General features: G+C 46.5%; 1 protein-coding gene and 3 pseudogenes across 1 annotated transcript in view; 2 read left to right on the forward strand and 2 right to left on the reverse strand.

Moving 5' to 3' along the window:
* The window catches only part of LOC144113121 (structural maintenance of chromosomes protein 5-like), a gene marked incomplete at its 3' end in the record, with an annotated part of 180,474 nt that overhangs the window by 14,518 nt on the left and 142,401 nt on the right, over nt 1-23,555 (forward strand). Inside the window, 1 exon segment of the mRNA XM_077646029.1 lies at nt 2,356-2,532. Within this exon segment, the coding sequence (XP_077502155.1) occupies nt 2,356-2,532 (177 nt within the window).
* Nucleotides 4,187-6,163, forward strand: LOC144113119 (uncharacterized; annotated as a pseudogene).
* On the reverse strand, nt 7,864-8,811 carry LOC144116028 (uncharacterized; annotated as a pseudogene).
* On the reverse strand, nt 15,659-18,308 carry LOC144113120 (uncharacterized; annotated as a pseudogene).

Here is a 23,555-nt window from a genome sequence, read left to right on the forward strand (position 1 = left end):
ATTTTTAACAGAAGCTGGTGTTCTTAAAAGTATGTAAAACATGACCCAGTACTTTGCCTGATGCACCTCAGCCACTTTCGCATTCCAGAGAAAAGGGCTGATGAGGGTACCCAGTCTCCTTTGAAACCTTTAATATCTTGTTTTGCTCTCAATACTGGGCAGAAGGGTATAACCTTTTAGGCATTCTACACCGCCATATTTTTTATACCTTTGTAAAATTCTACAGAAAACAATTTCTTATACCTTGAGCTTGGCGCATGATAGCCTTAGTCGCTTTATGTGCCATTAAAGTCAACTCAACTCAACCCTAAAATCAGATAAAACCCTACCGATGCCACAAAAAGAAAACTAAAAACAAACGAATCCAACCTAAAATGGAGCAAAAAAAAACTTGTCAACTAGAAGAAGGTAAGAAGTAAAAAACAGTCTACATGTGAAACACAATTTGGACGATTACAACTTATGAGCCGCACCAAAAGCCTGAGGAGAATGCGCACCGGCTAACATAAGAAAACATCGTTAGTAAATGGGAAGTGGCAGGCGGACTTGCAAAATCAGGAACGGTCAAGGAAGCGCATTTCTTTCTTTCATGCAATGAAATTGAGGGCGTGCTTACGCAACTGTCCCCTGCCTTAGCGATAAAGTAGGCCTCAGTGACCTCCCTTTCTGTTTTTTTTGTATGTGGATGGCTATGTAGATGCAGATGACTACCTTGTAGTCATGGGCACAGCTGCCATTGACCATTTGCCGGAGGCCGCTAAAGGTATCTCCGAACTGTTCAATGCCTTGTCTGCTGGTCTGAATTTCACCATTGAATTGCCTGTGAATAACAGCATCCAGTTTTTAGACAGGTTGCTTCTTTTTAAGGACGACCATGTTTGCTGGTATTTTACAACGTAAGGTCTAGAAAGAGTTTGCTACCATTTGACAGCGCGCACTCTAAGCTAGTAAAAAGAATGATAGTAACAAGCGAACTTCAGGCGGCGTTAGCCAAGAGCTGTGCGCATATGGCAAAATCAAGCTTTGAGAATCAGGTACAGCGCCTCGACTCTGCCGGGTACACGCCTTCATTAGTGGCTAATATATGTGAGGCTATGCTTAAGAAGTTAAAGGAGGGGAGCCAGGCTAGGAAGGAGCGAGAGAAGAAACGCGTTGCAATTATACCGTACCTTCACAAGATGTCCCACAACGTAAGAAAGATAGGACGGTACAACGTCCAGGTCATCTTTTCCGCACTGTGCAAGTTTTCGAAGATATGTGTCTTGAACAACAAGGCAAGACAGGCGACCTGCACTACGAGACACAGGCAACGGTACACACACTGCCGGACTGGGGTTGTCTATCAGATACCCCTAACGTGCGGTAGTGTGTACATAGGCCAGACGGGAAGATGCTTCAATGTCAAGGCCAGGGAGCACTACCTCAACGTAGATAGAGGGTCTGGAGGTAATCTAGCAGACCACTGCAACTAGCCTCGCCACAAGTGTAAACCGATATTAGAGGATACAAGGTTCTTAGCAACTTCAAAAAACAAAACAGAAAGGGAGGTCATTAAGGCCTACTTTATTGCTAAGGCAGGGGACAGTTACGTAAGCACGCCTTCAATTTCACTGCATGAAAAAGAAATGCGCTCCCTTGACCATGCCTAAAGATTCCTGATTTTGCATGTTCGTGTGCCACTTCATGTTTGCTCATGAAGTTTTCTTATGTTAGCCGGTGCACATTCTTCTCCTCAGGCTTCCAAATTGTGTTTTACATGTGGACTGTTTTTTACCTCTAACCTTCTTGGCGTTGACAAGTTTTTTTTGCTCCATTTTAGGTTGTATTCGTTTGTTTTTAGTTTTTTTTGTGGCATCATTAGGGTTGTATGACGTTTTATATGATTTTAGATTTCTGACTGCTTTTGCTTCGCTTGCTTGGGGCCTTTTAGGCTCGCTCGTTGTTGCTGTTAAAGTGTTCTTGACACCGCCCTTTGGCCACGATGTTGTTCGGCACGTGCGTTTTCCTTGGTTTTTTGCTATCTAAAGTGCTTTTTGATATGTTCACTTCATAAAGTTTCATGCCCTTTTTTATTTTTTTTAATGGTTTTTTTGTTCTGGTTCATACATGTGTTGGCCGCCCCTTGATGACTGGATTGGGTTGTAATCTTTGGCCCCCTGACTGTCACGTGGTTTTTGGCATATATTGTGCTGGGTTCTCCTTGAAAATAGAGTTGCTAGTCAGCGCCCGTCCTGTCGTCAGTGTTTTTTCTTCTCGTGTCCTCGTCTGTTTCCGTGCTGGTCATTTCGAAACTGTTACATATGGTTTGGGTATCAACTCACTTTGTGTGCTAATTCGGCACCTGTATGTGTGCAGGTCGAGGAGTTGGTGGCCTCCCTCAACATCCAGGTGGGCAACCTGTGCCAGTTCCTGCCTCAGGACAGAGTGGCAGCTTTTGTCTGTATGAGCCAGCAGGAGCTGCTCGAGAGCACCGAGAATGCAGTCGGCTCCGTCGACCTGGTCCACATGCACCAGCGGCTCATTGAGCTCCAGGTGAATTTTGATAAACACAAGTGCATCCTTGGGTTGATGCTCTATGTTTACAACTTCACATGTTATCATATGCCTCTGATTGGCCAGCTGGAAGTTAGTGTTTGGTGCATAACGAGGGTAGTGCCAGCTCACATGGTTGCCACTTTCAGGCACAGTGCAGACAACAGTCAAGCAGTATACGAGGTGAACTTGTGCCCACAAACTGAAACTTTGCAATGCCAGTAGCACCATATTCACTTACCAGTTGTTGGTTTAAAGGTCTAATGAAAGCGCTCAGTTTTGGCGGTGCAAAATGTGCTTTTTATTATTAATTCCTAGGAGTGTGAAGCAGCAAAGCCAGCTTTGGGGAGAACAAGTATAGGCCTTACCGGCTTGCAAAAGGCCAATGGCGTGTGATGCCCCAATTTGATGCGTCACGCACTTGAAAATGGGTCTGATCTGCACTTCTCATACTCGCCACGAGTGCTTTAACCGGGTTTTTAAATAATTTCCCGATCATTTCTAGCTGTGATTTTTTTTATATGTGAGAGGAGGATCAAGGGTGCTCAAATAATCAAGAACACAAATCTGATTTTTTAAGAATCACCGTTTTTCAACTCGCATCTCTTTTTAAATCACTTTACCTCAAGAGCTCTTCTCAAATGTTCTTAAAGAGGCCCTCAAAACACCTTCCGAGGAGAGCACATCAACTTGCTAAATCACTGTATTGTGTTGTCTTAACACCTGAGCTAAATAATACACTTCTACAAGTGGCAGAGAACCCACAACACGCATGAAAGTTGGCAAGCTCTTTCCGGCGACTTTTTCATGCTCGCACCCTCCTCAGTCGCACGCTTCTGCGTATGCCGGTCAAGAGATGGCTATTGGTTTGATTCTTTCAGACATCAGGCAGCTACCATAGCTGTGGCTAGCACAGTCGAGCCCGCTTATAACGAACATGAGTGTCACGTGCCGTCCGTTCGTTATATCCCGAAGTTCGTAGTACGTGGACCACAGCTTTAAGGGGGGACGCGTCCCTTGAAAACCGGAAAATCGCGAAAAAGTCGATTTTTGGAAAAGTGAATATTCTGACAGTTTGTGCCATAAACTACCTGTTCTGCAAATATCAACGCCTAATTCGTCGTGAAAGTACTTCAAATTAAATATCGAACAAGCCGCGGCAGCCGCTGAGCTGCGAGAAAGCGCCGAAAATACCCCAACTTTGAGCGCATGGCATTTCTCAGCCAGCGAACGTAGCGCCGCCATCTTGGTCTTGTTTTGTTCGTGAATTTTTGCTCTTTTTTTGCCTCCTCCGACGACCGCGGCGGCAGCATGGTGGAAGCGTGGCTTGCTTGTGATTGGGGCCCTCAAAGCGCCTTTCGAGCTTCCCGCGTTTGAAATGCGAGGCTGCGATTGGGCGAAGGGCGCACTCTTCGAGAACGTGGGGGATCGCGCGGCCGCTATTGGCTGCTGCACGCGATGACGAGGCTGTCCCCTTTCTGCGGCGGCTGGCGCATCGTCTGCACTGGCTGCCATGGCTCTTTCCTTTTCTCGTTATTAGCGGTTTGTGTGCTCTCTTCACGTTTCGCCAGGTTTGTGTTCGCTGTTGTCAGTCTTTACGATATCTCGCCGTGCTGTCCGAACGGTTTCCTGCAGACTTGCGCGGTCAGTCACGATGCGTCCAACAAAGCGAAAGACGCTACACGTGTTCGGTGCGCGGAAGCGTGCTATGAAGTTGGTTCGTGCGGCGAAGTGTGCCGCCAACAGTCACTGTGTCGATGCTTCCAGCCACGTAGCTTCTGCTACATTGCTACCAGACATTGATTGCGTCGCTGCTTTCAGCGACGTACCAGCGGCTTCTTCGGTGCAAGAAAGCGTTGCTTCGGGCACGCCTTGTGTACCGAACTCTTCAACCTCGGCAATTGCGGCCTCCAGCTCTGGTCTGGAGTCTACCCCGAAGCGTGACAACGCTTCGCGCGCCGTTCACTTGGAAACGCATTTCCTGACGCGCGAGGAGATCGAGGCGGCGGATGCACAACGTGCTGTTGTTCAAGAAAGGCTTGGTGCCATGCCAGCGACACAATGGAAGTTTGAAGCGATGACGCCCGACCCCAGATCTGCCACCGCTACAAGTGAAGGTGCGAAATTTTGCCTTGTGCAAATGGGTACCCTAAGCGACCTGCTCTCTAGCAGCTTGTGCAAGCATTGCCTTGCGCCCGGGTTGACCGTTCAAGAAGGCACCCAGCTTGGACTGGCAACAAAGCTTGAACTGATATGTCCACATTGTGGGATGGTTGCAAGCTCGTGGAACTCCCAACGCCAGAATGAAGCAATGGCCTTTGATGTGAATATACGAGCCGTTATGGCAGTGAACCAGATTGGCAAGGGCCAGACAGCTCTCAATGACTCCTGGGCAACGATGAATGTATCTTACAGAGGGCTTCATCATAGCACATTCCAGAAGCACCTGAAGAAGACATTCAGGGACAGAGAGATCCAGTGCATGGACAAGTTCTACGCCGAATCAGTTGCTGCAGTGAAGGAGGTCTACAAGGAGATGGACCCAAGCTTTTGCAGAGACATCACTGTAGCTTATGATGGAACTTGGCATAAGCGTGGCCACACATCCCACATTGGAGTTGGGGCGGTGATTGAGTACCATACAGGCCTCATCATGGATGCTGTGGTTCTGTCTAACCAAGTAGGACCAAAACGTGGAGATGCAGATTACTCAAGCTGGCATGAGCGTCATGTTTTCCATAAAAACACTGATGCTAAATCCGGGAGGATGGAAGTAGAAGCAGCTTTGATTCTTTTCAACCGTTCAGTCTCAAAGCACAACCTGCGTTACACAACGCTTGTTTCTGATGGAGACAACGCCACCTTCTCAGCCCTTGTGGAAGAGAACGTCTACGGACTAGTCCCCATTGTTAAAGAAGAGTGCCTCAACCACGTCCAAAAGAGGATGGGCACGGCACTGCGAAACCTTGTGCAAAAAAGTGAAAAGTCACTGGGAGGGAAGGGCAGGCTGACAAAGGCTCTCATTGATAAACTGACAGACTATTATGGCTGGGCCCTGAGAAACAACTCCAACGATGTGGCTGCAATGCAGCGTGCAGTGATGGCATCGTACTACCATATCGCATCAACTGAAGAGGAGCCTCGCCATGACTTCTGCCCAGAGGGTGCCAACTCGTGGTGCCGTCATAAGGTTGCTGAGGCAAGTGATTCACCACAGCCAAAGCACAAGTACAGCCTTCCAGGCTACGTCGCTGAGGCTATGCTGCCTGTTTACCAGCGCCTCTCGCAGGCTTCTCTTCTGCAAAGCTGCCTGGGTGCAAAGACGCAAAATGCGTCTGAGTCTTTACACTCTGTCCTGTGGTCCCTGATGCCAAAGGAGCAGCACGCGTCTTTGCTGTGCAGACAGCACTGCATGAAGCAGTGCTGAGATATAATGCTGGTTGTCAAAGCCACCAAAGAAATCTCTCTGTCAGTGGGGCTCACACCTGGCTACCTAGCCATTCAGCGAGCTGCAGAAAAAGATGCCCTGCGCATGGACAAGGCCGAGAAAAGGAATCGGGTGAAGAATGAGAGGCGGCAAAGGGAAAAAGTGCACAAGGACACCACCAGCTATTCTGCAGCGTCATTTTAGACCTAGGAATAGGTTTTAAACTTTCTCGAGGGCCATGTTTAGAAATGACTTTTTTCCTGGTGTGGCTGCTCATTCTGACTGCATTTTGGGAACCACTTATCGGATTTCCATGGGGTTTTTTTTCTGAATAAATTTCTGAGGGCAAGACAAGCCCACTTTTTCAAGTTATTGTATCTGAAATTTGTCATAAGCAATTAAAATTTATGTAATGAAGTTCTAATTAGTGACTTTAAATTCAGTGCTGTGCTAAAATTTTTCAGCAAGGAAATTCAGCAAAAGGGCCTTGTCTTGCCCTGCATTACCTATCAAGCAATAACCATAATGAATTTCACAGTGACAGCGCTGTTTTCAAATTCTCCAGGCCTGGAATAACGGACCTATGTGAACCATTTTGATATACTCCCGTAACTATAGAACCAGTGTGCACAGCTTCATGAAACTTGGTATTTCTTCAAATGTTTGTGTTCTGAGCCTACCCTAAAAATTTCATTCAGATATCTCAAGAAACAAGAAAGCTGGTGTTCTCGCAACCTTTGAGGGCTGTTTTCTCAGAATGTATTTTTTGCCTGGCGTGGCTGCTCATTCCGGCTGCTGCTCGGGAACAGCTTATCGGATTTTCATGGGTTTTTTTTATTCCGTACCTGAATAAATTTCTGAGGGCAAGACAAGCCCGCTTTTTCAAGTTATTGTGTCTGAAATTTGTCATAAGCAATTAAAATTTGCCTAATGAAGGTCTAATCTGCAGCACTAAATTCAGTGCTGTGCTAAACTTTTCCAGCAAGGAAATTTAGAAAAAGGGCTCTGTCTTGCCCTGGGGCACCTATCCAGGAATGATCACAATGAATTTCATAGTGCCAACACTATTTTCAAAATCTCCAGGCCTGGAATAAGCAACCTATGTGAACCACATTGATATACTCTTGTAACTTGAGAACCGGTGCCCACAGCTCCATGAAACTTGGTAGTTCTTCAAATGGTTATGCTGTGAGCCTACCCTGAAAATTTCATTCAGATATATCAGCCTCCCCTCTTAAGGGGAGATGCTACTCGAAAAAAAATTTTTTGAAATAATTGACCCAGAACAACGAAACTTTGTGTGCTTATACTAATCTTTCTGCTCTCTTTAGAAAACTAATTAGTTTTTTTGTAGCATGCATACTTTTTGCTGAATGTTGCTAACAAGCATAAAACAAAGGCCTTTTTGCGCACATGCTTTTGCATAGAAATTTTTCACTGAGAACGAAGAGCATTAGCTCATTTTGCAGCTTCTTAACTGTAGAATCCAGATAACTAACCAAAATTTGGTCATAGAATTTTGTAGTATCAAAGAAAAATTATAATCATTTGTATTGTTATTTTCTTGTGGCTCATTACTGTTGTATCAAACCTTTGTAAACTTGCATCATCATCATCATCATTTATTATACCCTTAAAGGCCTCTGTTGAGGCATTACATAAGGGGGGGGGGGGACAAAGCAAATGCAACTAAGAATAATACGTTAATACAACAAAACATAATGCAATACAATAAAATGAAAAACGATACATCACAATACAATGTTGGTCAATAATGAAGGGCACAAGGCTGAATTAGGCATCAAAGATACTGAAATTCTGAATAGATACCAGCAAGCTATACATTCTAAAGAATATATGTGCCAAGTTTCATTGTGATATGAAAAGTGCAAGTACAAAAAACCCTGTGCGCAAACTTGAAAATTTGCTCAAAATTGCAAACAGAGAAAAACGCGTTTCAAAGTTTGAAAACTCTGTATTTGACCAAAGAATGCTGAAACTGTATGAAATTTGGCAGGGAGAGGCATAGGCTATACTGCTATCATATCCCATTACTAGAACTCCCCAGCACCATAGGTCACTCCCTCATGGGCCTTGCGAGTACAGTCCTCAACCCAAGCCTTCTTCGCCACGCTGCGGCGATGAGCTCGTGCTTCAGCAGTCTGCCGTTCAGACATCTTTTGGATGCGCACATTGTCTTTGCACTCACTGAGCACAAGAAGTTCTTTAGGTGGAACAACTCCAAGCTCTTCCAATACTTGTTCGAAGCTTGTGTGTCCCCTGTTGAACCACAAGGCCGCAAGGGCTGTGGCTGTCTCGACAGCAGTTCGAGATGCAAACCTTGTCTTCGGGCACAGCAACCAAATTTTGCTGTTCAGACTCTCTGCTGCATTTTGAGTTTTACGTTGAATGCAACGAGCCAACAGCTTGTCTTATGTAAGCCGCTTGTATATAGGGAGCAGCGCCTTCCCTCGAGCTTTCGTCAAGAGGGGTGTGTGGGCAGGTGGAGGCTGTCCAAGAGCTTCTGCTCACTTGTGTTTGCACCATGATGATGGGCCCTCCGGACAGAATTTGTGGCTACTAGCCCCAGCACTAGAGCAAGAATGCAAATACAAAGCCCAAATACGGCAGTACATTGCACGAAGATCACCCCTGTTGCGAGTTATTGCTATCTGATAGTAAGTCTGCAGCTTTTGTATTGTTGGGTCCTTTAGCTTCTCTCCGCGTGGAAGTGGAGTCTTCATTTGCCGAAGGGCTGTTCCTAGGCGCTTCGCAACGTGATTTGTGCAGTCCTCTTTCTCTATAGTTGTACAGTAGAATCTCGTTACAACGAACTTCACGGGACCGCCGAATTTAAATCGTTATTTTGAAATATCGTAGTACTGAAAAACCATTATTTTCATGTCAGTAATGCATCACAAGAACTAAAATTACGTACCTTTGCAGCAGATTTTTGTGTTGGTAAGTAAATAATAAACGATAACGCTGGGCACAGTTTAACTACAATTTATTGTTTGAAGAAGTACCGTAAAAACCGGACTATAGGTCGGACCGGAATATAGGTCGACCCCCCAACTAACCAATCCTAAAAATGAAAAAAATATTTTTCAATGGCAAAAGTACTGAAAGACACCCTTACCTTGAAACAAATGCGACTCAGCCGGTTGCACAATGGTGACAGTATTTATTTAAATGCTGCTCGCATGTGCACCTGGCTAAGTTTTTAACAGCATCGCGCGACCATCGACCCGCGTGCTTGTCAGCACCTTATTAACGGCGCTGAGCGGCGGAACAAACGAGATACGCGCATGTGTACACATGCGCTTACTTTCGCTATTTCGCCGCTCCGTGCCGTGATGATAAGGTGCTGACAAACACGCGGGTCGATGGTCGCGCGATGCTGTTAAAAATTGGCCGGGTGTGCAGTACACAGAAGGACACAAAGTGCGCAAGCGCTACTCCGAATCAGAGTCGTCCGAACTAGAGTCCGATGAAGAGTGCTTCTCGCTGCCCACGTCCCATAGAGCATCGTCCTCTGTGCCGTCCAGCACGTTGCTTATGCAGCATTTTCTGAAAGACTTGCGCACCATCTCTTCGGGGAGAGATTTCCACGCCGACGACACCCAGCTACAAACAGACAGTCGCAAGCGGTGGATGTCGCAGGCGGCCGGTGGGGGTAGTCGGGTTATCGCCCAGCATCCATTCATTTTAGAGTTCGCGCACTCTATCTTTAAACGGCTTATTTAGCACAACGTCTAGTGGCTGCAGCACAGATGTCAGTCCACCAGGGATGACCACGAGGTCCGTCTTGCCGTCGCACAGGGCCCGCTTTACGTTGGCTGTGAGGTGGCCTCGAAATGAGTCCAGAACGAGCATGTTCGCTCGCTCAAAGAGAGCACCAGGTCGCCGCTTCCAGATGAGCCGGACCCACTCCAGCATCAACGATTCGTTCATAAAACCGTTTTCATTAACCCGGACGATGGCGTCGTGTGGGAATTCCTCTTTCGGCAATGTTTTTCTTTTAAAAATGATGAAAGGGGGCAGCTTCTTACCATCAGCTGTACATGCAAGAATCACAGTGAACCGCGAGTGCTCGTTGCCCGTTGTTAGAAGCTTGATTTGCTTGGCTTCTTTCTCGGAAACAGTCCGGCTTGAGGGCATATCGAACCACACTGGCGTTTCGTCGGCGTTTCCTATCTGTCCTATCATGTAGTCGCGTTGCTGCCGAAGCGCAATTACATATCGCTGAAACTCGATTAGCTTGTCCTCGAATTCTTCGGGCAGTTTCTGGCACACAGAAGTACGGCGCCGTAGTGCAAAGCCCTTCCTCTTCATGAAATGCCGCACCCAGGATGGGGAGCCCTTGAATTGCGCCCTCGTCAGTCCAGAGGCGCGCGCGATCTCTACCGCTTTAAAACGGATGGATTCAGCAGTCACAGGCAGCGATCTTCAATCAATCAGTCAACTTTATTCAGCATTTTTTGTCCTGAAGAACAGAAAAAAAATGCTAGGGTAGGAGCAAAAAGCCACAAACTCAGTAGCTTGACGAGGCTCCCACCCCTAATTGACAAGGCCAACAGACTGTCACGTTATTACATATATATATACACACACACATACACACACATATATATATATATATACATGCAGGACTTAGAACCAGCGAAAAAAAAAAAGTATGCAATGGAATGTGCAGTAAGACAGGTGCTATATCTGAAATAGTTTTGATGTGAGAAATGAACATGTATCTGTGTTAACTCGTCGCAGACTATTTATACATATGAAGATTACAATTCAACGCACAGAAAATGAAAGAAACATATCTAGCAGGAAAACAAAAAAATCGCGTCAACAGCTCCAAAGGGTCAAATATAATCGGGTGTACACAAGTTCACATAATAGAAGCAGGAAAATAGACGATGATAAAAAGATACAATACATCCGCAATACAAAAGCAGTTTGTGTTGGAGAAACATAATTAAACTCATATGTCTTCAAGAATAAGGTATTTCTGCCACTTGTATTTGCTAAGGTTCATCATCATCATCATCATCAGCCTTACTACACCCACTGCAGGGCAAAGGCCTCTCCCATGTCTCTCCAATTAACCCTATCCTTTGCCAGCTGCATCCACTCTTTGCCTGCAAACTTCTTAATCTCATCCGCCCATCTAACCTTCTGCCGCCCCCTGCTACGCTTACTTTCTCTTGGAACCCACTCCGTTACCCTTAAAGACCAGCGGTTATCTTGCCTTCGGATCACATGCCCTGCCCAAGCCCATTTCTTTCTCTTGATTTCGACTAGGATGTCATTAACCCGTGTTTGTTCCCTCACCCACTCTGCCCGCTTCCGATCTCTTAACGTTACACCTATCATTTTTCTTTCCATGGCTCGCTGCGTTGTCCTTAACTTAAGCTGAACTCTTTTCGTTAGCCTCCACGTTTCTGCCCCGTAGGTGAGTACCGGTAAGATTATGCTGTTGTACACTTTCCTCTTGAGGGAAATTGGTAAACTGCCACTCATGATCTGCGAGAATTTGCCATATGCGCTCCACCCCATTCTTATCCTTCTAGTTATCTCCCTCTCATGATCCGGATCAGCTGTCACTACCTGCCCTAAGTAGACGTATTCCGGCACAATTTCTAGGCTCTCGCTGCCAATTGTGAACTGTTGTTCCCTTGCTAGACTGTTGAACATTACCTTGGTTTTCTGCATGTTAATTTTTAGACCCATCGATCTGCTCTGCCTGTCTAACTCGTTGATCATGATTTGCAGTTCACCTCCTGAGTGACTCAGCAAGGCAATGTCATCAGCAAATCTCAGATTATTTAGGTATTCTCCATTTATTCTTATTCCCAACTGTTCCCAATTCAGGCCTCGAAATACCTCCTGCAAACATGCGGTGAACAGCATTGGCATGTATATCTATATTTTTATTTTGTAGGAAATTCAAATATGTAGGCATGTGGTACTGCAGCATGTGCCGACCCTGATTAGTGCGGGAAGAAGGTATAGACCAGTGTTCTCTGTTTCTGAATATGTAGGGCACTTCTAAAGGTCGATGTAAATTACATAAGTTGAGGAAAGTTTCGTTGTTAGTTTGAACACTGTGTTTGTACTTCATAATGAGGTTAAGTTTATGTATGTGGTGTATGGGGAGTACATTAAACGAAGCAAAAAGTTCTCTTGTATGGGCGTCATATGAGGCATTTGCTACATGACGAATTGCTTTCTTTTGTAATAGCATCAATTTGGTAAGGTTGGATTGAGTTGTGTCCGTCCATACAAGACTGCAGTAGTTAATATGGGGAGCGAAAATTGAATTATAAAGGATTAACTTAATTTTAGTCGGAAGCATCGTTCTAAACTTACACAGTACGCCACAAGCTCTTGCCAGGTTTCCCGCCACGCGTTCCACGTGGGCATTCCAGTTTAGATGTTGATTGAACGTCACACCCAATGTTTTTATTTCTTTAACGACTTTTATTTGTTCGGAACCGAGTTTTATGTCGATATCCCGACTGATAACCTTTTGTACAGGAGTAAATAATATGGCTCTTGTTTTAGCAATGTTAATTTGTAAACTATTTATTTGAGTCCATTGAGAGAATTTTTCAAGTGTAACATTTGCGAAATCAGTGAGTTCTTGAATACTGGCTGACTGGAAAAAAATGCTTGTGTCGTCTGCATAAATGATGTAAGATGCAAGTGTGCTGGTGTTTACTATATCATTTATGTAAATATTAAATAAAACCGGTCCGAGTATACTGCCTTGCGGCACACCTGAAGTGACATTTAATAGGGAAGAGTGAGCTTTGTTAATCACGACGCATTGTTTACGGTGGTTTAAATATGACTTGAGAAGGTTACCAGAAACTCCTCGAAATCCATAATGCTCTAACTTTGTAGATAAAATTTTGTGGTCAATTCTGTCAAATGCTTTCGAGAAATCGATCAGAATACCTAGGGTCATTTTGTTATTTTCAAACCCTCTAAGTATTAATTCCTTCTGCGTCAACAAAGCTAATTCAGTGGACATACCTCGACGGAACCCGAATTGGTGTGGAGATAAAAGCTTGTGCTTATCACAGAAACTGGTGATTCGCTTGCATATTATTTTTTCTAGACCTTTGGAAAAAACGGGTAACACTGAGATCAGTCGATAATTTGAAAAGTTATTTTGATCGCCTGATTTATATATCACTCCTACTCTTGCACACTGCATAATATCTGGAAAGGTACCAGTATGTAAACACGTATTGTAAATGTGACAAAGAGCTGGAGTCAGCAGGTCTAAGACGTATTTAACGGGTTTAATTTCAAGATCATCAATGTCCCGGGCTTTACTATTCTTTAAGAACATAAAGGTAGAGTAAATTTCTTCATCAGTAGTCGGTTCAAAAAAGGCAGATTTAGGATTGGGTGCACCTAAATATTTTTTAATTTCAGCGCTGTCTTGTATAAGTGTTCCCGAGGAAAGATTTGTAAAGTATTTGTTAAACTCGTCCGCTAGGTCTTTCTCTTCTAGTGTTTTAGCATTTACTGTTAGTTGAAGTACTTGATTGTTGTGTGTGCCAGTATTCAATATTTTGTTAAGTTCGCGCCATAGAACATCAGTCTGACTAGTTGAATTGTTAAATAAGTTTTCAAAATATGCATTTTTCGTTTTACGCAAAGTGGTTGTGACAGAATTTCTGTATTTTTTGAAAGCTGAGAGGTCATCTAAGCTCCTTGTCTTCACGAACTTTGTGTATAGTTGTTCCTTTCTCTTAATCATTTTAAAGCACTCATCTGTCATCCAAGGCTTGCGTAACTTTTTAGATTTGTTTACAGTTTTCAGCCTAAAACATGTGTGATAGCATGACTTAAATAATGAGAGAAATATTTCATATGCTTGCTGAGCATTTTGGCACGCAAAAACCGGACTCCATTTTATACTGCTTATTTCATTCCTAAACACCTCTAGGGTCCTGGAACTTATATCTCTGACAGTGTACGAATCGGAGTGGCTAATCTTTCTCTTAAGAAATGTATTACATTTGTAGATCATGTATATAGGAAAGTGATCACTTAGTCCCGTAATTATTCGGCCCGACTTAACACAGTCACTCATATTATTAGTCACAAATACATCTAAAAGGCTCTCTGAATGATCGGTGATTCGTGTTGGCTCTGTTATGACATTGCCACAAGATAAAGAAGTAAGCAAAATTTGAAATTCACGCGAGGCAGCAGTGTTACCCAACAGATTAATGTTACAGTCACCACCTATAATGATTTGCAGCTTATTCAAGAGCGTTTCTAAAAACTTAAAAAAGCGGTTGATGTTCCCATTAGGTGGTCGGTAAATGACAGCAAACAACTTATTTTCACTTTGAGTTGTTATAACCTCGTAATCAGCATTAATTTCAGAAAAGTCTGGCTGTACAGCACATGCGAACTGTTTTGATACCAGCTGTAGTACACCGCCACCACGTCGGTGGGACCTATTCAGAAAAAAACTCGTATCCCGGGAGATTCAAAACATCAGCTGTAGAAGAATACCACGTTTCGGTAACCATAATAACTTGAAACTTGAAACAGAATTCGGCAAGAAAAATAACCAGTTCGTCGTTTTTCTTTCGCGCACTTTGGGCGTTGCAATGCAGAACACTGATATAACTGTTGCCAGGACAGGTAACATCGTTAGGAGCAGCCATCAAAAATAATCAGACAAGTACAAAAAGAGCAGGCCGTAGGCACTCGGGGAGAGGCGGTTGCATTGGGAGAGGCGGTTGCGCTGCGCATCTTATCCAGGTCGGACTCACAATCAATTCGGATAACTCGGGACGTTTCCGTTTTCCGTGCGTAAACCATGCCGTTCTTTACCCATGCGTAACGCCAGCCCACCTCCCGTTTCCTGCCAATTGTCATCCCGAGCAACTTTTTCATTTTTGGGCACAGATGCTCATTAACAAAGACAGACTGTTTCTCTGAGAAACCTAGTTCATCTGCACCGAACCGAATTCTCCGTGCTTTCTGAAGAATGGCATCGCGCTTAGCGCGGTTGTTGAATGCTACTACAATGTTGTTGTTTCTATTAGTGTTTTGCTGCGGCCTTTCTTCGACAGTATCGTCATCGCCGTCTTTCTGGTCAGCGGCAGTGCTTCGCACAGGCACCCGGTGGCAGATTTCAACATCTTCTTGCGTTATAGATTCGCCAAGTGCGTCACCAAGCCTGCCAAGAACATCAATCAAATTTTCGTTTTCGTTCTCAGGAATGCCTTTAATCTCAAGGTTTTTTTTCCTCGAGTACTGATCCTGTGCGGTGATCCGCACCGAGTTTTCATTTGCCATCTTTTTTAGTTGTTCAAGTTCTTTGATCAGCTCCTCATTTGTCACTTTCAGAGCGGCATTCTCTATTTTCAGATCAGCACAGTCTCTACGAAAGTCCTCGACATCTTTATTCATGTGCTCTAGACTAGCCTTCAGTTCCCTTATTTCTTTGCGCATTTCACGCTTGAAATCAGCTATCTCAGTTCCCGAAGCTCCCGGACGAAATCCGCAACCTTGTTTTCCATTTCTGGATACGCTGCAGTCCGCCCACGAAATGAAGTTTTCTTTTGGTTGCTGCAAGCAGCCAAAAGCTGCTTCTGCTTCCGCCAGTAGCGAATGCATTTTTCCGACACTCCAAATTTGCGCTGTGCCGCCAGGTTGCCGTTAGCTTCCGCGTACTCGATCGCCTTTTTCTTGAAGGCGACGGTGAATTGCTGTCGGCTTCCGCTCATTTTTAAACAAAATGTGAAACAATGCAAACGCAAAATGACGGTGCTACAATGTCGCCACGCCACGCCGCGCTGCTGCTGATGTCGATGGCGGCTGTTTACTTCATCCGCCCATTGTTGCAAGACTTCCGTAGTTTTTCCGCCAATGTCCGGTATATAAGTCGAGGGTCGACTTTTCGCGATGGTTTTTTGAAAAACAGTTCGACCTATATTCCGGTTTTTACGGTATGTTATCTTCTTCTGGCGAGTAGACGACAAGCGCTGCAGGACGAACGCCTCCACATCCTCGACCTTCCTGTGCACGTCATCGGGGACATCTTTGCAGCGCCCGAGGAATGATCGGGTCTTCTCTAGAAAGACTAGGACATCCGAGCCGGAAAAAATCTCTTCCTCTTCGTGCGCTGATCCAGTGACGGCATCGTCTTCGTCGCTACTACATTCTTCTTGCTCACGCACTTGATTCACGATGTCTTCGGTGGTGAGCTCCGCGGATGTAGCCGCCGCGCTGTCGCTATCCACATAATTCGAAAGTGGCTGTCCACGGTAGTTGCCCAGCCGCAGATGTTTTCTTGAGGGAGCCAGCTGCGACTCTCGATGTAGTTTTATGATCTTGTCCCGATCTTTGAGCATCGTTGCCATTGTTGACGGTGTAATGTCAAGCTCCCTGCACAAGTCCGCTTGCTTTTTTCCAGCAGATTTGACAGAATGTCCGCTTTTTCTTTAAGCGAAAACTGGCGCCGCTTCTTTTTAACGTGGGGGCCAGGAGAACTCATTGTCAGCAAAGCTAATGCACAACACAATCACAGCGGCGATAACTTTGCAGATCCTAACGTTCGCTGTCGACGTGGTGACACTGCGCTATTCTGAATAGGCTTAAGACTACTGCGCAGTATGTGACCACACGCTGGATGGATGATAATGGCCTTACCCTTTGTATCGAGCGGCAGCTTGCACCGCCTAGCCTATATTCATTCAACGCGACACTCGCGTGATGGCGATACCGCTGGGGCTGTATCCGTTGCAACGAGTTCCCCAGTGCATAGCTGATGCTTCGGATGATGATAACAGGCGTCAGCTTCAGGGATTTGGTACGGAACTTCGACGGAACTTCGTAATAACGTAGCGTCTTGCGACGAATGCGAGATTAAATTACGTACGTTATTCTGAAATATTCGGTAATTTGAAATTCGTAGTGCTGAAAGTTTTTTACATTGAAAGTATAGGCATTTGGCGGGGATTTAAAAAAAATTCGTAAATCTGAAAATTTCGTTAATCTGATGTTCGTAGTAACGAGATTTTACTGTAGCACCATACACTTGGGCCTCGGAGACTGCTGTATAGGCCTTACTATCTCCATCGCTCAAAAACTTTGTGAAACGCAGTGGCGTCTCATATGACAGCGTTGTCTGCCAAATACGAAGTGCTGCCTCCTTCTCCATTCCGTGTGATGAGCATTCCACATTTTTCTCGCACACGGGGCGGTGGAACGCTTGCCAAATCTCTTCTTCTTCACTGCTCAGTACTTTGTGCCGACTGCATGCAAGGCAAAAATTAGACAGTACTTCAAAATCGAGGCACAGGCCACTGTCAAGGGCCACAACAGTGCCCACACCATTGTGACTCTTATGGCCCCTCTTCTGCCAAATGCCGTCATACATAACAGTGGTGTCTGCGCCGCCAATTTGAGCCTAGATTTCTCGGGCCTTGTCGAGATTTTTTGCAGCAGCATTCACGGCGGCGGAATGCACCTTCTTTGCTATGGCATGGAAGGACTTCTGGTGCATTGGTTTTGGAAGGCTGATGATAGTGCACAACCGCATGAGTTGATCGTAGCCAGCACCGATTGCGCGAGCGGCTACGACAGCCTTCACATTTACAGCAAAGCTGTCGCGCGAGCTCCCGCTCAGGCAACTTCGCTGCGCGCTTGTGTCTGCGCTTGCCGCCACGTCCGCGCTGACGTTTCCGCTTGCCGCTGCATGCCTCGAAGTGTACGACGATGATAGAACCGATTCGGGGCACTCACTGTTTCCGCAGCAGAGTTCTAAGTATGACGAAAGTCCCTTGCGCTTTCGGGGCGACTCCCGGACGCACAGTTGGCACTCTCGACAAACGGGGCACTCCGCGCCTTTCATGAGCACCGTTAGTGCGTCAGTGTCACAAATGACCGCACTGGATGAGCTGTCGCATCTTCTTTCTTCGTATTTGAAGAGGCCAATCTTCTTCTCAGATGCACTAACAAAGTGCACGGCGGAGTCGATCTCGTCAGAGCCACTGCCGTCGTTAGGCCTAGGAGGCTTCGGGACGCTCTTCTCGCTAATCGTTTTCGGCGTCGACTTGCGCCTCCTCCCTTTGAATTTATATTTGGTATGAAACTTTTGCACACGAACATTGCGCTTTTTCGGACTGACCATGATTGCACCGAAAAAAACAACAATGCAGAAGTGATCGTGATCGTGGCAGTCTCGTGAAGCTCGCAACAGGGAAAGAAACAGCAGAACCTGTGCTTAGGCTTTGCTGCACAAACCGGCCACCTGGAGCCAATGGCGGTGGCGAAATCGCACCACGTGATCGAAGAGAGACTTGAAACCGACGGCAAAATAAGCTTTTCTTATTATTTTTTAGCGAAAATACGAAACTGGCAGCCGTTTCGTGGGCGAGAATAAGGCTCGGCCTACCTCCGCCAAGCGATCGCCATGCCATGCGGTGAAGGTGCTTTGCATGACAGGCGTGCAAAGATGGGCAACTTTCGGGGATATTTTCGGTTTCTGCACAGACCATCACTCATTTAGACGCATTATTTGCTAATTTCTGGTGCGAATAACGCTTTCATTTTTCGAGACAAGGTAGCTGAATGTCTAAAAACGTTAAAACAATAAAAAACAGAAAATGAAAATAAAAAAAATCGTGTTTTTTCACCCGCATCTCCCCTTAAAGGCAGTTGCTTGTCAAAACACAAAATTTTTTTCTTTGCAAAAAAGTCCGTTTGATGGACGTCTGTTTTTGCAGCGCAGATCCGATGAGGGAGTTTTCCAGTTTAGTTAAAGCAGAAGCGTGCTCTTCGCCAAGACCCTTGGCATAGACAAGTCTGAGGCTCTCTATGTAGCCCATTGCTACAGGCGCGCTTATGGGTGCTGGCTTTGAAGTTTCATCCTGATTCCTCCACGTCACTCTCGTCCCGCACTTCAGAAACGATGCCCTCGGCCGTGCATGGTTCCGCGGTGTCGGCGTCGTCATTGACAGAAATAAAATCATCACAACCAATGTCATGACCCCCCCATGTCGGAGTCGACGACGCGCTGCCACAAATCGCCGCCGGGCTGGTCATCTTCTGAAGCATCAGGCTCGGCATCAGACACTGTCGACGAAGCCGGCCTTGTGGAAGCAGTTCCGCACACAAGTGGCTGTCACCTCCGGCCAGGCCGCTTTCATCATCTCTACCGCTGAATACAATGGAAATGGGCACGGTGTTCCCGTCCGCCATCCCGAATTGCGACCAGGGCACGAGATTTGAATGAAGCCAACGAAATGTCCGCACCGCAACAGGAGTGACAAAAGCGCGCGATGGGCTAGATGTGAATTGTGCCCAGGCGGCAATCATGCCAGTCAAGCTAAAGATATACAGACGCACAGTGCCAGCGGAGAGGCCGATGAGGGCCGTCCGTGAGCGTCAGTGCAGTCACCTCTTGGCTCCCACGGAAGGCCTGCTTCACGGAGCGTGGCCTCCGCGATCGGCACCGGTGGCGGTGCGGCGGTTGATCACTGAGGCCACGCGCGGATTTCGAAGAGAGTGAGGAGAGGGGAGCGGAGTTGTGAGGATGGGCGGGAGGACGATCTTAAAAGGCGCGTCGGCGGGAAAGGGTAGTTCGCTTGAGAGAGGCACAAAACGGGGCGGGCAGTTCGCCTGCGATGAGGCTCGGAAAGCATGCCGCGCGCCGGGCGCACAAAGTGGTCGGAGACAGGTTATCTCGCATCGCGGCGACTGGTTTACGCCGTCCGTTCACTGTAACCGATCAGGGCTTAATGGCGTTCATTATATGTGTGATTTTGTGCCATTGAAACAATTTATATTTTGATGGTCGTGCAGGTCTCGTTCATTATAAGCGAAAGTTCATCTTAAGTGGGGCCGTTGTATGTGGGCTTGACTGTAGAATGAAACCTGTTCATAATGAAATTGAAAAAAGTCGTTAAATGCAGTTTTCGCGAGAAGGCTTGAAAGGACAATGCAGAATGGGAATCAAAATAAGAAACAAATGTAGGTGTAATCACACTGAAAATGTTTATATAGAAACCTCTTAGTGGCGAGTCATAAACGCAGGGAAACGTTTCGCGATAACGATGTGGCAGCAGTTGTTACCACCGCCGCCGCGGCTCGCGCGATGCTGCTACAAGTGGGGTGCGGGGAGAAGGGGCACCGCGGCCGAGCTATAAGGAGGAGAGTGCGCACCGCCGTCGCAGACTGGCAGCAGAGACATACGGTAATCCATCGCGGAGGCATCGCCACTGCCGAGCGGGCGATCCCTTTGCGCATGGAGTGTCAAATTGATACCGCCTACGAATTAGTCTTATGCAGGCACAGAACAGGCCACAAAAAAACCAAACCTACGACAGATGACCTGCCTAGTAACGGGTACCAAGCGAGTGCCGAGTGCCCCCAGCTGTTTACAGCAGAGCGAACGGAAGCTGTCAAATTTCATGGTGCAGTGGGTACATGGTACATTCTAGCAAGTTCCCTGCAGCAAAATTTCGTTAATGCTCTCCACAAAAAGTTACATAACATATTGCATCAAGTCCACAAGGACTTGTTGTGCATTAAATTAAATTCCAGTTTTGGAACCAGCACGCAAAAATATGCATTTCCCTGAAGATTTCATAATTGTGATTTCATTGATAAAAATTTTTTTTCTAAGACCAGCTTCCCTCTCCCCGCAGGGGGGCGTCTGCATATTGCAGGCGTTGGTGAGTGGCGACACCACGGGTTCCCGAGCATCTGCAGGGACATCCCCGCAGGGGGATGATGGTGAACAGTGCATCACCACAGACCCGAGCACCCGCGCCTCGCCGTGCGTGGCATTGCCGTGTCCGGAGAAAAGGGGATCCTGGTGGTTGAGCCGATGCCGAGTGTTTGGACCTTTAAGGCCCCTTGGCGGAGCCAACACACCACTTTGGCCCCAGCTTCCTGTAGACGGCACCTCCGGCCTGACCCGACCGGGGAAATCGGCAGTCGCCTTTTCCCGTCCTCCTCTACATCTTTTACTTTCCTATCTTCTTTCTGACTACTGCCCTGTCTCCTCGTCATTTCTTGGTTTTTTCATTTCTTCATGGGCGGCTAGGGTTAACCTTGTGTGGCGAACTACCCTGGGTTTCGTCATATTTGGTTATAGTTGAGGTGTACAGCTGGCATGGGCAGGACTTGCGTGCAAGTTGCTGTCCCGTCCCCTTGTTGGGCTCCGTGGTGGGTGGCTGGCACCGTGGCTGAAAAACTAAATTTTTTTATGGCTCCCCTCCATTCCCAACCTGATCGCTCTCTAAAAAGAGGGGGGAACGATGAAGATTTTTTTCAAAAAAGAAAAGTGTCATTCCCAAAATTTCATGTCATTCACAGCAAAGCTGAAGAACAACAAGCAAGTCTGATGTCCCCATTCTTGGTAGCAAAGTGCCTGACAGATACCTTGGGGTTTGGGTACAAGGGATCAAAAATGGCTAGTGGCGACTTACTGCTCGAAATATGTGACACAGTCCAGCACTCGAAACTTGCAAACATTGTATTGATAGGGGAGATTCCTGTCTCCATCACGTCACACCGGTCTTTGAACACAGTCCGAGGCGTCATATCAGAAATTGATTTTGTTCACCTCTCTGAAAAAGAAATGCTTGAAGGCCTTGCCGACCAAGATGTCATAAATGTTCAGCGGATAAAAATCCGGAAGGATAACAAGGAAATAAATACGAAACACATGATCCTCACTCGGGTACCTGGAAATAAATGTAAGGCCATATATACCCAACCCACGCAGATGTTTCAATTGACAGAGGTTCGGCCACGGCTCACAGAGTTGTCGCGGCCGTAAAACTTGCGTGAAATGCTCCTCGAAGGACCACCAGTCAGATGAATGTGTTGCTGCCCCGCGGTGCACAAATTGTGAGGGAGACCATGCTGCATACTCCAGGGCTTGTCCGTCCTGGAAAAAAGAAAAAGAAATAATTACTCTGAAAACCACTGAAAACATTTCTTTCAAGGAAGCAAGAAGGCGATACGCCGAAACAAACCAATTCTCCTTCACTGCGAAAACAACCTTCGCCGATGTGGTGCGTGGGCATTGCGCATCACACCAGGCTTCGGCACCTGTCCAGGCCGCACGCAGTGGGCCTATGGCAGGGCCATCCGCGCCCCCTGGTGGAGTAGCTGTACTGCTCCGCCAACCCCAAAGCAGGCTGCGCAGACCCCTGGGTCAGCGGGCCTCAAGACCTCTTCCCACAGGTCGAGGTCTAACTCAGAAGTCAGCATGCGTCCTGCAAAGTCGTCCAGCGCCTCTGCTGAGGCGATGGACATGACCCCAGGCAGCCCCGTGCCGTCCACATTGGACGGACGGCGGAGGTCTTTGGATCGATCAAAAAAATGTGAGGCTCCGAGTCAAGGGGCAAAATCAAAGTTAATCTAATTTTATCTGCACACACGCACACAACATTAAGATGGCTTTCATAATACACTGGAACTGCAGAGGTCTCGTAAATAACTATAACGACATAAAAGACATTTTAAACACATTTTCTCCTATTGCTTTATGTGTGCAGGAAACCAATCTAGGCCCTCAGCACACAAAGGTGCTAAAGATGTGTACTGTCTTCCGCCTTGACCGAGAGGGGGCGAGCAGACTCTCGGGAGGCGTAGGAATCATTGTGCAACCTGGCATAGCAGCTAGTGAGATCAAACTCAAAACTACCGTAAAAACCGGAATATAGGTCGAACTTTTTTAAAAAGAAACCATGGTGAAAAGTCGACCCCCGTCTTATATACCGGTCACTGGCGGAAAAAATAACGAAGTCTTACAACAATGGGCGGCTGAAGTCAACAGCCTCTATCACCATCGCCATCAGCAGCAGTGCCGCCATTTTGCGTTTCCGTCGGTGCAAAGCAAAAGCCGACGGCAATTTACCTCACCTTCAAGAAAAACGCGATTGAGTATGCGGAAGCTCACGGCAACCTGGCGGCACAGCGCGAATTTAGAGTATCCGAAAAGAGAATTCAGTGCTGGCGTAGGCAGAAGCTGCGTATTACAACTTGCAGCAACCAGAAGAAAACATTTCGTGGGCGGACCGCAGCATATCTTAATTGAAAGGAAAGGTTGCGCTGCATGCAAGATTGCTGCCTGTGACTGCCGAATGCATCCGCGTGAAAGCGATAGAGATCGCGCGTGCCTCCAGACTCATGAGGGCGCGATTCAAAGGCTCGCCATCCTGGATGCGGTGATTCATGAAGAGGAAGGGCTTTGCTCTACGGCGCCGTACTTGCGTGTGCCAGAAACAAACACGCGGGTTGATGGGTGCGCGATAATGTTAAAAAATTGGCCGGGTGTACATACGGGCAGCCTTTAAATGAAAATAAATACTGTCACCATTGTGCAACCTGTCGAGTCGCATTTGTTTCAAGGTAAGGGTGTCTTTCGGTACTTTTTCCATTAAAAACGATTTTTTTTCCATTTTTAGAATTGGCTAGTTAGGGGGTCGACCTATATTCCGGTCCGACCTATAGTCCGGTTTTTACGGTAGGTTCGAAGCCGCAGCAGCCACCGTGATTGGTTACAAAACCATTACAATTTGTAGCGTATATCTTC

Source organism: Amblyomma americanum, chromosome 1 (assembly GCF_052857255.1).
Source record: "Amblyomma americanum isolate KBUSLIRL-KWMA chromosome 1, ASM5285725v1, whole genome shotgun sequence".
NCBI classification, from domain to species: domain Eukaryota; kingdom Metazoa; phylum Arthropoda; class Arachnida; order Ixodida; family Ixodidae; genus Amblyomma; species Amblyomma americanum.